Source organism: Cololabis saira, chromosome 8, assembly GCF_033807715.1.
Source record: "Cololabis saira isolate AMF1-May2022 chromosome 8, fColSai1.1, whole genome shotgun sequence".
Taxonomy (NCBI): Eukaryota; Metazoa; Chordata; class Actinopteri; order Beloniformes; family Belonidae; genus Cololabis; species Cololabis saira.
The window spans coordinates 34,572,148-34,585,960 of record NC_084594.1 but is presented as its reverse complement, the minus strand read 5'-3'; the positions used below and the strand labels follow the sequence as shown (position 1 = coordinate 34,585,960).

The window sequence follows — 13,813 nt, the reverse complement described above, 5'->3', positions numbered from 1 at the left end:
TTGGGGCACGTTTAAGGGGGCAAAAGGGCCCTCATTTTGTCAAAAAATAAAATAAAAACAAGAAAAAAAAAATAAATTCCTACAGATACAATAGTCAGAGCTCGGGCCCTAATTAGTGTTGAATTTGCAGCAAATAAAGAAAAAAATGAACAAACTCCACTTTTGATAGTTTTATTTTCAAATTATGTGCAATGTGAATTTCACAGTTGAGCTCAAAAACCACTATCACCTGAAATCCAAAAGAAAGGAAAAAAATTAAATTAAAAATGAATAACGAAATGGATGGAAACATAATGGAATAGCACCCATGAGCAATGCATGTCGCCGACCAGACTGAGCTCTCTATGGCAGCAAACGACCACCAACACAGAAAGCTCCTTGTTTAGCTTGTTGTATGACATGACTGGTGTTTTAAACATAATGTAACAATGTAGTTATCTGTAATGCTTAGTTTCAGTCAGATGTTATAAAGAAATACTAATGTACTAAAGAAAAAAAACAAAGTATCACTCGTGCAGGTAACCTTGTCCTCATCAGAACAGGATTACTCTACTATAACTAAACTGATAATTACATAAAAAAAGGGAAAAAATAACCACTGGAGACAAAAAAAAGAAACAGGAAATCACACCTATTTTTCAAGTTATAAAAGAAAATGAATATAAGTTTAGAAAACTGTGCAAGTACAGCAAACCTATAGTACAATATATTACACACACAACAAATTAAATACAGTACTGTGTATCAGTAGAAATCCTGAGAGTTGTCCATTCCTGGTTCTCAAACAGCCGTCTGTCACCCACCATGTCGAAGCTCTGATCGCTCTCATCCTTGATGTTTTTGAATATTTATTCATTCACGTATTTTTCTTTTATATTGAAGGCAGAGATTAAAAATTAGCTTTAAGTCTTTTAACAAAGGATCTTCTCTTAGAGAAGCAAATTCTGTCCTCAAGTCTGTATTTATTTCCATGTAGACCTCATAAATGATTACGATGTGGTCACTGAAAACTGGTTGAGGGGGACGGGGGGCATTCGGTCTGGATATAGTATAAATGCTTAGTGCAAAGATGATACAGGAATTTGCTGGAGGAAATGACAGCACTGAAAATGTCACAATTTTTCAGGGACAGCCACTTGGTTGTGGTATTTTCTACGCAAGATTGTCGAGGGGGGGGCAAAAGTAACCAACCCAAAACAAAAAAGCAGCACCAAAAGTTTAAGTCCTCTATGCGATGGCATGAAAAGATGAATAATCTTGTACGGGGGGTGGGTGCTTCATAAAGTTTGCAGTTGAGGACTGTTAAGAAGATAGTAATTCAGTGCAATGATAAGACTTTTCAGGTATTCTTCATCAGGAAGTACAGCTTTTGATTCTGATGCCCCCTTTTCTTGCCACAGGCACATTGGCATCACACATTATCTGCACTATTACTTTGATACATCACTTCCAGCCTGCACCCATGCAACAGCCAAACAATCATTACTGGTACTATTGTTTTTCTCTTTTTTTTCTTTTCTCCACTACCAGACAAGCACACAAAAAAACATTAATGCACTTTTACTAAGGTAATACAACATAATATAGCCTAATCACAGTTCCCTGATTTATTGCTACCACAAAATTTGTTTAAATGTCCATAACAACTATAACAAGACCTCAAATGCTCTTTTTTGGCATTTTATCAACCCTTTTCAAAATTATCTTCTTAATGCCAAAGTATACCCTCAAAGATCATTTCTAAACTGAGCTTTTAACACATTTGCTTTATCAACACAATGACCTTAAACATCCCTTTTCTCCTAGTCAAATATATCCGAAGTTTCTGAGGTAAACCTGTTAGTTGGTCTGAACTTGCCACGTAGAGTTGGCGCAAATTTGACTCTGTCCTATTTCTCCAATGTGGAGAGTGAATATTTTAAGATTTCACATAAATTTTCTTTGCAATGTGACACAAAATGGATGCCAACTCAGAGAGTGGGAGGTGTGAGCCCCATTGAACTGGAATCTCAAAAAACAAAAGACCTAAGTAGCTCTGTAGCCACATTTAGTGTGTGGTTTGACATGCCAACGCTTCTGAAAGAAGAGGGGAGGCATGAAAATATACATGCTACCACCTTTTAAAACACTAAGATAATGTAAATCACAAGCACACTTCATATTAAAAACTTGTCTATAAAATAAACTGAAGAGAGGCATACACACAATAGAAAAAAACAAAAAAAAAATACACAAAAACGTCAGAGCCAGCAACCTATAAATGAGCTATGGTACTCATCTTACCCGTATGAATATATCATTTATATAGTTATTTATCTATAGTTTCACTTTATGTTGACACATGGCATCCATATCTCCAGAGGGCACATTTACTTTGCCAACACCTTCATTTGCATGCCAAACGTTTTTAAAAATCCATACCTATTTACGCGTCTCGAAAAAATAAAAATAAAACATGGCTCAACAACAAGCAAAAATTAGGATAATTGCACTTATGATTCCTTGTAGAGTTTTGTTAAACAAGCCTCAGTGAGTAGTTGGTGCTGTCAGGAAAAAAAAAATACTGCAATCTTTAAAAGCACCCTCATTTTGATCAAGTTAAACCAAAGTCTGAGCAACTTAAGACTTAATGTTAAATGGTCTGTGGGGTGCAAACTCAAGGTAACACCAGGCACAAGGCAGGCAGGACCACTCTACTCTCTCCACCTAATAGACTGGGTTCACAAATCACCCATTTCAAAGCACTTTCTGTAGACACTGTGGGTAAAGTTTGGCCACCACACATTCAAAATGGCGGCCCAAATCCCAGAGGCGATCGGGTGTCTCATAGATTTTGGTCCAAACATCTGCCTCATCGTCGTACTGGTAAAGGGAGTTCTTGCGGCTGGTGCGAAACACATGCTCCTCCACCATGACCTGTGTGGCACGTACAAACAGGTGCAGCTTGCCTTGCAGCAGCATGGCCTTGATATACGGGCTTGTGGCTTGGTCAAATGGCAGATCTCTCTTACGGCTCCATGTGTTCCTCTCAATGTCGTAGACCTCCACGGTGAAGGTTCGCTGGTGGTTCCTGCAAATGCCAGCAATGTAGTAGATGCAGTTCTTATACAAGGCAGCCAGACCCTGACTCCGGGGGACAGTCATTGGGGCCAGATGACTCCAATAGTCCTTACGGGGATCAAAGCAGAAGAAATATTCACCTGTATAAAAAGATGTATTGTTAATTTTGTGCAGGTGAGTAGCCTACTACTGTTTCACAGGCCTTTTTTTTTTTTTTTAAACAACATCTAACTCACCTTGGAGAATGTAGATGCGATCTTTATACTCCACGGCACTGTGAAACTCCATGGCCACTGGCATAGGACTGACTGCAGTCCAACAGTTGTCCCTGGCATCGTAGCATTCTACTGATTTTAATGCGTTTCGCCCGTCGCCTTCATAAACTCGGCCTCCCAGTGCATAAAGCTTCCCACAGCAGAGAATAAGCCTGCATCCTATTCTCGCTCTCAGCAGAGGTGCGCGAGGAAGCCACCGGTTGCCTGCATGCTCATATTGCCAGAAGTCACTCTCTGCCCGATGGTCAATGGACACCTCGCTGTTGCTTGGACGGTACCCACCAGCGATGAAGATGTCGTTCTCCGATGACACCAAGATACCAACTTCTCGAAGGTCATTAGGAGGTTTGCAGAGCTTGAACACCCTTCCCGTGACCGTGTCCAGGCAAGGCACTGTCTGCTTCTTACCTGAGTGTTTGTGAGCAGCATCAAAGCAGATGACCATCTCAGAAGCAGTCATACCCAGGCGCTGTGGACAACCATTTGTGCCAGTGAGGCGAGCTTTGGCCTCAGCAGGGTCTTGAGACAAGGACAGGGCGTGGGCAAAAGGGGCAGGTATCCTACTGAGAAAAGCCTCGTCCAACAAGGGCAGACGGATGCATTGGGAAAAAACTTCTGGAAGGTGGGCTTCACGGCCAGACTGATCATGTTCCAGCCAGCGGACAATGCTCTCATATACATGCTCTTCCTTCTCCACGTTTAAGTCATCATTGTTGAGAATGCTGACCAGCTGCTCCTCTGTCATCTGGAGGAACTCTTGCTCCCGTGCCACACACAAGAACTACCACAGAAACATAAAATGATTCAGTTTTTTAGCAGCAAATTCTATCATCACAAAGACAAAATTATAAGTGGACAACACTATAAATGTTTGAAATTAAAAAATAAAATGGAGCCAAACTTTATAATTGAAATTACAGTGCAAATAACTGTTAATAACCCAATCCAGTGCTCGTGCTTAACTAACCTTTTTACGGATATAATCTTGTGAGCGTTCCTTCAGTTCTTGGTGACCATATGCGTCAGCAAACATGAAGACCCCTATGCAGTTCTGGGGGTCAAGCCGGCTGATCATGAACTGGGCACACTGATCCTGGAGGGCAGGAATCTGGAAAATGCTGGCTGCCGTGAACAGGGCCTGGACGTTGGACTCTGAAAGCGCGACTCTGGATGTGTAGGCATAATCCAGGACAAGGTGCATGGATTCAGACTCCACTCCAACAATTCTGACCTCACGCTGACTGCTCTCTGTAAGGCCACTGGTAAACATGGACCTAAGGATGAACGTAAAAAAAACAAAACAAACATAATATCAAACCACCCTCACCCTCGCAAAAAAAAGTTATCATAATTTTTTTATCTGGTAACCATCAAACCCCCTCAGATCCTGTGTAGATAGTGAGTTAAAGATTAAAATCAAAAATACCTTATCAATTCCTGAAAGGAAGTTAATCAAAAATTATATGAATTAACTTAAAATGGTCAGTTACTAAGTTAGAAACATTTATAAATAGACATATATTCTTATCCAACACATTTTTACCTAAAATATGGGCTGATTGCTGCAAGAACATTTCGGTGACATGAGAAAGTCTTGCCGTGGTCCACTTCTACAACGATGTCAGTGAGCTGTGCTTCATCGTACAAGACTTTGAGTTGCTGAAGAATGTTACAGGCATGCACAGCATCTACGCCGTTGTAGTTGGTGGTTGGAGGTGTCCCATTTTGTACTTGTAACAGCTTCCCTACCTCTGAATGAAAACAACAAGAAGAAAAAATGTCAACAATTTACTTTTAGCAGTCACAACAAAACATAAAAACACATATCAAGGTGCCTTCTTATCCCGGCATGGATTTTGTGCAACATCTTTAATGTTAAGGTAAATACATTTTTATTTGTCAGTATACAATTTTACAACACACACCAAAATATGTCCTCTGTTTTTAACCCATCACTAGTAGGTCTAGGAAAAAATTGTCCAGCACCCAGGGAGCAATTAGGGTTAGGGGCGTTGCTCAGGGGCCCAGAGTGGTTCATCTTGGTTGCCAACCCACGGCTTGAACCTGGGACCTCCAGAACCAAGCCCACCTTTGTAACCACTAAACTACAACTCCCATGTTAACGAGCTATTCACATTGAACTGTCACTCAAAGAGAAAGTAAGAAGCAAAAAAAGTATTTCTTGTTTGTTCATTCCTATCTCTGCCAAGCTGCTTCTTGTCCTCTGCCTGTCACTGAACAGACTGCAGTCAATCATCACATGTATGCGGTAAAACTAGCTGCCCCTAATTTTGGTGTAACCCATATTCTGACCTTTATGGTAAATGCTTGGCATGGGGTCTCGCTTCCTTGTGACTGCACCAGGGAAACGAGACCCCATGCTTGTAGAGCCGTGTCTAAAAATCGCTTTTACAAAATGTTGAAATGTTTGAGTGTATACTTTAAAAACAGTAAAATCCAAGATTTACTTTAAAATGTCAGATGTTAGAAACAACTGCAATACGTACTTATGATTCTTTGTTACGCATGTCTTTTTTACTTTTATATAATATAGACATTGTGAAGTTAAATAAATACTCAAAAAAAACATCTTCACAATTACTTAATGCAGTTGTGTGGAACCACTTGACTTAACATATTTAAGTAAATATCAAAGTCTCATTCATGTATTAATTTCAGTGCATGTAGCACAAAGCTCCAAAATGGCACCTTGTCCACTTTCAAAATGCTTTTTTTTTTAAGAAAAAAAAAGTAATCACTTCACCAGATATACTGGAGTTGTTAATTTAATGTTATGAACACCTGAGTTTTTGAAATGCCGCTTTAAAGTTGTAATACAGTATTTTCAGGCTAATATTCTTACATCATTTGACATGCAACAGTTGCAGCAAGAACTATGACAATTATCTTTACAATTACTTAATGCAGTTGTGTGGAACCACTTGACTTAACATATTTAAGTAAATAATAAAGTTTCATTCATGTATTCATTTTAGTGCATGTTGCACAAAGCTCCAAAATGGCACCTTGTCCACTTTCAAAATGTTAAAAAAAAAAGTAATCCCTTCATCAGACATTCTCAGGTTGTTAATTAAATGTTATGAACAGCAGAGTTTTTGAAATGCCTCTAGTCATAATACAGTATTTTCAGGCTAATATTCTTACATCATTTGACATGCAACAGTTGCAGCAAGAACTATGACAATTATAAAATAGTTGTATTTTAGAATAGTTATACATGTAGAAATGCTTTTTTTGTCTTAAACACCACAAATTAATATTATTATACATTTGTTTTTAATAGTGTGGTCTTGAAATGAACACTTGACCAAAGCTTATGTATTTGTGATTATCAACTGTGAATGGGCTAAAGGTTATTTGGTGTAGTTACAATAATGTGAGACTGATTTTCACTTTGCTGTGCGTTAGCATGGTTCCACACTGAGACAAAGGTCCAGTGGGCCACATCAGCACCTATACTTGACATATGAGCAAATAAGTTCCTAGTCACTGGTGTCAAGGCAGATGCAAAGTAAACATTATCACATATGTGGTGATAATTACTCCACACAGCATCTCTGCACCTATAACCCCAGCAGAGCAGCTCTGTGGTACCAGAGCTGCTGGACACACTCCCCAGTACCTCGTGCTGAGCCCTGACTCGGTGACAGGACAAAGACTCGGCGAGTCAATAGAAACTACTGTCTGGCCAGGTGGTGGCTAGCGGGCTAACACTCCCCAACCAGCCCGGTGCCAACTAAACTAGGACTAATAAGCCTCAAAACAGACTTAAATAATGAGAGTTAAATAACGCAGAGCCTTCGTGATGTACTGCCAGAACTCGTGTTAAACTCAGAACATTGTTGCTCTCCGCGAGGGTGAGCTGGTCGATGTGCAAGCTTAACTTTAAAGGCTGATTTATGGTTCCGCGTTACACCGACGCAAAGCCTACGGCGTAGGGTACGCGTCGACGCGCACCGTACGGAGCGCGTCGACGCGAACCCTACGCCGTAGGCTACGTGCGTCGACTTCAGGCTTTAGCAGGAACGCTAATGCTAAATCCAGCTTTCTTTGCCACAACATTGTGAGCTTTAAGGGGCGACAAATATGCTAAAACAGTCACATACATCTCTAATAGAAAAGTGACAGTATTTACATCGATATCTTCTGTTTTATTTTGCATATAGCGACCGTTACCACTACGCGTGTAACCGTTCTCTAATGACAAAAACAAATGTTTACACAATCAGCTGTAGGCAGCGAGCTAACGGCTACCTAGCCGCAGAGCGACACTTTCACAGCAGTCCTGCCGACACGCTTTAAACCTGCAGCCACGTGTCACCGCTCCCACTCCGTCTGCAAGAGTATGCTCGCTAACATGCCAAATACATCACATCTGACTCCGGAACGCATGACTACTGAGCTGTTAAAACACCAAACAATGAAGAGTGTGCTAACCTCCACTGGCGGCCATTCTCTCCAGTCTGTCTGCAGACCGACCAGAGACGTCAGGGAGCGCTGGCCGCGGCCCGGAAACAGCCGCCAGCCAATCAGCGCGGAGCCGTGGCTCTCTCAGCCAATCAGCGCGGAGCCGTGAGTCTCTCAGCCAATCAGCGGGGAACTGTGGCTTTCACAGCCAATCAGAATCTGTTTATCTGGTGTTGGGGGGCAGGCGTGGGGGGTGGGGGGTTGCGCTCCTATGTTCAATTTATTCACAATAATGAAATAATGAGATTGTATAATCAGAGGTGGGTAGAGTAGCCAAAAATTGTACTCAAGTAAAAGTACTGTTACTTCAGAATAATATGACTCAAGTAGAAGTAAAAAGTAGTCATCCAAATAATTAGTAAAAGTAAAAAAATACTTGGTGAAAAAACTGCTCAAGTACTGAGTAACTGTTGAGTAACGTCTGATTTATTTTTTTAACACAACCATTCAAACAGACAAAAGTACAAAATAATCATCTTCAGGCAAATTAAATCAATAAAATACATTAATAAAAAATAAAACATAGCTTAAATTAAAATAATCTTAAAGTAAATGCAGGTACTACAGGTACTAAAATAAATAAAATAATAACAGAATAAAAAAAATAAATTAAGCCCAAGTAGCACAAAATTTCAAGCCTTTGTACTTTTCTTTGTTAACCAGGCAAAACTAGAACAAGCCCATGAACTCATAGAAACTATGTGTGTGTTTGAGTCAGTGTAAATGTGACAAAACATGCAAAAACAAACATTTTTCCCAAAGAATCACCCAGTGATGTCATGAGATTGACGCGGAGGCGATAAAAGAAAAGTAACAACTCAACGTAGCCTAATGTAGCGGAGTAAGAGTAACAGTTCCTTCTTCACAAATCTACTCAAGTAAAAGTAAAAAGTATATTGATTCAAAACTACTCCTAAAAGTACAACATTTCCCAAAACTTACTCAAGTAAATGTAACGGAGTAAATGTAACTCGTTACTACCCACCTCTATGTATAATCAACTAAATATGTCAAAATAAGCAGAAGTTCAAAATTGATTCAAATTAGTCCAGAAACGTAGGACAGAAACCTTTTCATTTGAGGTTGTATGGTAGCACTAATAAGCCGGACTACTGCGTAGTCTTTATATCATTTCTTATTGTCAAAATCATCAATACATAACAGAATATATTTTTAACAGTGACTATCTGCTGGTATTGTATTCACTGACATCAACCTTTCATTTGGTAGTCATGACTAAAACCTTACAACAACATTTTACAAATAATACTTGTGATGATTAAGGAAAAACAGCTCTTTTGTCTTTATGATTGTCTTACAGTTTCATTTCAAATATAACTATGCAAATCAGAAATACATTTAATATATTAAATTGTATATTTTGCATGGCATATAATCTGAAAAATATTCGTGTCCTTATCAGGTATCAAACGCAGGTACAAATAACATTTGATAAACAAAAACAGACATTTAAAAAAAATTCATTATTTTTATTGAGAAAAATAAGCAGAAGTAGTGTAGCTTGTAGAACCACCAACTCTAAAAAAAATCATCTTCTCTTTGGAGTCATCAGTGTCTCATGTTAGTGTGTGGGAAGTTTGGCCTGCCCTTCTTTACACTGCTTTTTTTCCTTTTGAGTTAATTGAAGTTTGCAGTTTTATTTAGCACCTTTTTGCCAGTTTCAATTCTATTTGAAAGAATAATTGATTACTGTAAGTCTCCTACGGTCTACCACTCCCCAGTATAGACAAAAACCACCCAAAGTAACTTTAGAATCCCATCCCACAACTGTATATGACTTCACAGCAGAATTTGCCCTTTTTAGACTTGGTATTAACGTCCCTCCTGAGTGATTTGATCAACAGTGTACAGCTCTAAGCGCATCAGTACAAAACTAGTATTAACATACATCTCCACATTCATCCTGGATTTAATTATTTTTCTGCTGAAATAAATAAATAAGTAGTTGTGGTGTGTTGTCAGTTCTTATGGCTCCCACTTATTGATTTACACTTTAACATGATATTGTTTCCCATATGAGTCCATCATTCCATCTACACAGAAGACGTCAGTTATAGGCAGTCCTTCAGTATGGCCCAGGATGCAATATGTTTATGCTGCTAATCGAATGTGGCTGAGAACACCTCTGAATGTGGTTCGAGTGACTGGATCTCTGTGCACCCTATAGGTGCATTTATACGTCTATTTGTGGTTGGATCACTCATGCCACCACGTCTAAATAGGGCCTTCTTAGCCCTGTTTAGAAAATGAAGCTATGGTTTGCAGAGTTATCATGGAAATCATGACAGAGACACTTATGAAACTCCAGAAATGAATAGCAAAACAGAGAGTGTAACCAATCAAGAAACTGAACCAAGTGCAAGCTCAGTGTCATAAAAGAAAATTAATTTCCATCAAATAAGGGACTCAAAAAGTCCCTTCGAATTACCTCAAGGTCATGCCAACCTTTCTTTTTCAACCATTCTCTTTTAGATTTACTGGTGTTTTCTTGGGATTATGATCTTCGTGCAAAATCAAATTTTAAGCAACCTTTAGAAGTCAGACAGACTCAGGACCCATGACTCAGGAATAATCTGATATACTTTGGTAATGGAGGAGTTCATGGTCATCTCAGTGACTTCAGGGTGTGAACCTATACATCTTTAGAATACTCAGGAAGAACCTCACACAAACACTGCTTTTGACTTGCTGCTCTATACTCTCACCAGACACCTAATAAGGAACACCTGATCATTCTAATAAAGTAATCAGTGAATGCAGAAAGCATAATGTGGTGTACACAAGGACATTGCTACCCAGCATCCCCTGCTGTGCTGCAGGAGAGACTTTGTAAATAACCGGTAGTTCTCCATGAGTGCATGTGTTAGGATGTTTTTTACTGGTTATGTAATAACTACTCTTTCTCCATGTTCCAATTAGCTCTGTATATTGACGCTGTGTTGTTTAGCATCCTTAGTCGTGCAGGCTCATGTTGTTGACATCTCTTTGGCAGGATGGTGGTTTTCCTGACATCACAAAGAGTAAAGGGCACAGGAAGGGCTGAAGCTTGTACTGTTGCCTATGTCAAAACAAATGAGTAATTCTAGAGTGAGAGAGGCTCCTGCCATCAATCTCAGACTGCTTATGCTACAATATTTATGAACTTTATATGTGGATGTTTTGACAGACACACAGTTGCTGAGAGAAAAGCAGTGTAAAGGGTTGTCACTGCAGCCCTGAAGACCATCAGCTGTCCGTCCCTCTCCCTGGAAGAGCTGTACGGTTTTTCCTGCCTCAAAAGAGTCTACAGCATTCTGAAGGTTCATTCTCATGTTGGACATTCCCTGCTGGAACTGTTGTACTTTGGCAAACAGTTAGGACAATAAAAAGATGGCGAAATAGATTGAAAATAGTTTTACACAAGTTTAATAATAGCAATGAATGCTAAAAAAAAACCTGAGTTAAACAATATAGCCATTTTCAGTGAATATGATTGTACAATACTAGCTGAATGTGTAATAATTGTCCTTTTATATGTATTTATTGCACGTGTTTCAGAAGCTCTTGAGGTTTTTTTATGGGACACATTGTTTTTAAGAACCACTTTTTTATAAGAAGTGGATAGATAGATACTATAGATATAGATAGATAGATCTGTCTCCCTCCTGTCCGTGTCTTGCAGATAAAATGGGAATTGCAGGACTTTTTCTGTCTTTCAGTGGGAACCGATTAACTTTTTGGCCTCTTGTTTGTAGTACCTTTTTTTTTTAACCTCTGTAGGGTCGTTTGCTGTAAACTTACAAAGCTGATACCTTCTATTTTATTTTAATCCTTTTGTTGTATTCCTATTTGGTCAAACTGGGCTTTTTCTGTGCTGCTTCTTTCATTCTCATGTTTATTTCATTGTATTACAGTGTTTTTGTATGCAAATGCTGGCAGGGTCTGCATCCATTCATAGCTAAAAATGGAAGTGTAATTTAGGCTCATGCATTGTCTTCCAATTAAACAATGATCTAGAATTATTTATAAATACATATGGACATTGATTTATAAATCTAGAGAAAAGGAGTCGAATTAATATTTTTCCCTTTTGCTCATAAAATTTGTCCTAATTCTCAAACTAATAAATTTGGCCTCTGGTATCTAATAACAATCAGCCCTTTTGTATCTATTGATGACAAAATAGGTAACTCATTATGATGAAAAAACAGGATTTGTTACGCCAAGATAATGAAATAATTATGGTCTTAAGATAGCAACACCAAATAATAATTTCAGTGTGTGTGTGTGTGTGTGTGTGTGTGTGTGTGTGTGTGTGTGTGTGTGTGTGTGTGTGTGTGTGTGTGTGTGTGTGTGTGTGTGTGTGTGTCTATGTATGCATGCGAGTATGTATGTATCTATTTATAAAATTATAAAAAAAATATAAAACTAACAAAGCAACTAGTGTATATTAACTATAAATCTGGACATTAATATAATTAGTATTGAATAAAATGTAGAAGGCAAGAAGGTCCTGCTTGCCCGGCGGGAGTCTTTCTGTGTGGAGTTTGCATGTTCTCCTTGTGCTTGCATGGGTTCCCTCTAGGTCCTCCGGCTTCCTCCCACAACCCCATAACCCCCATGTTTGGTTCATTGATGATTCTATAGTGCCTATAGGTGTGAGTGAGAGTGTGCATGTCTGTCTGTATATGTGGCCCTGTGATGGACTGGTAACCTGTCAAAGATGTACTGTAGTGAGCTGGGAGAAGCTACAGCAGACCCCGTGACCCTGTACAGGATGAAAAAGGCAAAGAAAAATGGATGGATGACATTAGATGCTACACATAAAATTCTGGAACAGTGTCTTTCACATCAAGTAAAGGATAATGTCATCAGTATGGCATTAACATGGCAAGAAAACGATTGTTACATAAATATCATTAACTGCACTTTGCTCCAGAGACAAGCAGCGCTCAAGGTTGAAACTCGCTCATGAATGAAACAGCAGCTGGTGAGGAACCCAGACACTTCCAGCTGGAGGATCTGCAATGCTTTTATTGGATGTACATGCAGCTAAATCTTGCTAGTTACACTGTCAAACCTTCATTGTGGACTTTGGCGAACATCAACACAGCGTGGGCACACACAGTCACTCTTGTCCACGTGCCTCTCGTGCGCATGCATGCTTACACACACTCAGCCCATTAAAAGGACAATGATTCTTATAGTATGAAAAAATCTGACGGTGCCATTCCTCCGCTATGAATTTTTTGTCATTACTTATTTACCATCGACACAATGAACATGACATGCACAGGACGTGGGGTCAGACTTTCTTTCCGGAATGCTGGTTTTGTGTATGTGAGGACACACGTTTGCTGGATTTTTCTCCCTTGCTTGGGCCAGTATATAAAGGCCAATGGAGTAAAATTGGTGGCCCACTTTTACATAAATGTAACAGAACGCCAGAATGCAAGTGCCTTTTTCCACTACAGCAGAATCTAGGAATCACCTGGGACATGCAGTGTGACACTTTCAGCTTCCATGTATCCAGAAAACAGAACCCATTCACAAGAGGGGAATCTTGTCTGTCAATGGAATTACAATCCCCTGGGATATGTGCCACCTGTATCGATCCAAGGAAAGACTTTTGTCAGAGAACTGTCTACCAAACAAGCTGAATGGGACAATCCTTTGCCAGTGCAGAGGAGGAATAACTCAGTGAAAAATGACTGACTCACTCTGTGAATTTGACAAGCTTTAGACTGACAGACACTATGGGCCTGATTTACTAAAGGTTTGCGTGCGTAAAAACGTGTGCAAACTTGACATCACCCGCAAAACCAATGTGCCAGCTGATCTACTAACAGCGTGCAAAGAATAGCGTGCGCAAAATAACACACGCAATCCATTTAGTACTTTTGCCCAGATGAATAATCAATATGGGGCGTACCCACCAGAATGCGCTAAATACTGGGAGGGGAAAATGCAAATATGTCCATTTACCATGT

General features: G+C 39.4%; 1 protein-coding gene across 1 annotated transcript; it reads right to left on the bottom strand.

Moving 5' to 3' along the window:
• Window positions 1-157: 157 nt before the first annotated feature.
• Window positions 158-7,822, bottom strand: kbtbd8 (kelch repeat and BTB (POZ) domain containing 8). The gene is made up of 5 exons (XM_061727854.1): window positions 7,794-7,822; window positions 4,879-5,086; window positions 4,303-4,609; window positions 3,297-4,116; window positions 158-3,200 (listed from the first exon to the last, which is right to left on the bottom strand). Exons 1-5 carry the CDS (start codon window positions 7,807-7,809, stop codon window positions 2,737-2,739), a joined length of 1,815 nt encoding a protein of 604 aa, XP_061583838.1. The 5' UTR covers window positions 7,810-7,822; the 3' UTR covers window positions 158-2,736.
• Between the last annotated feature and the right edge of the window lie 5,991 nt (window positions 7,823-13,813).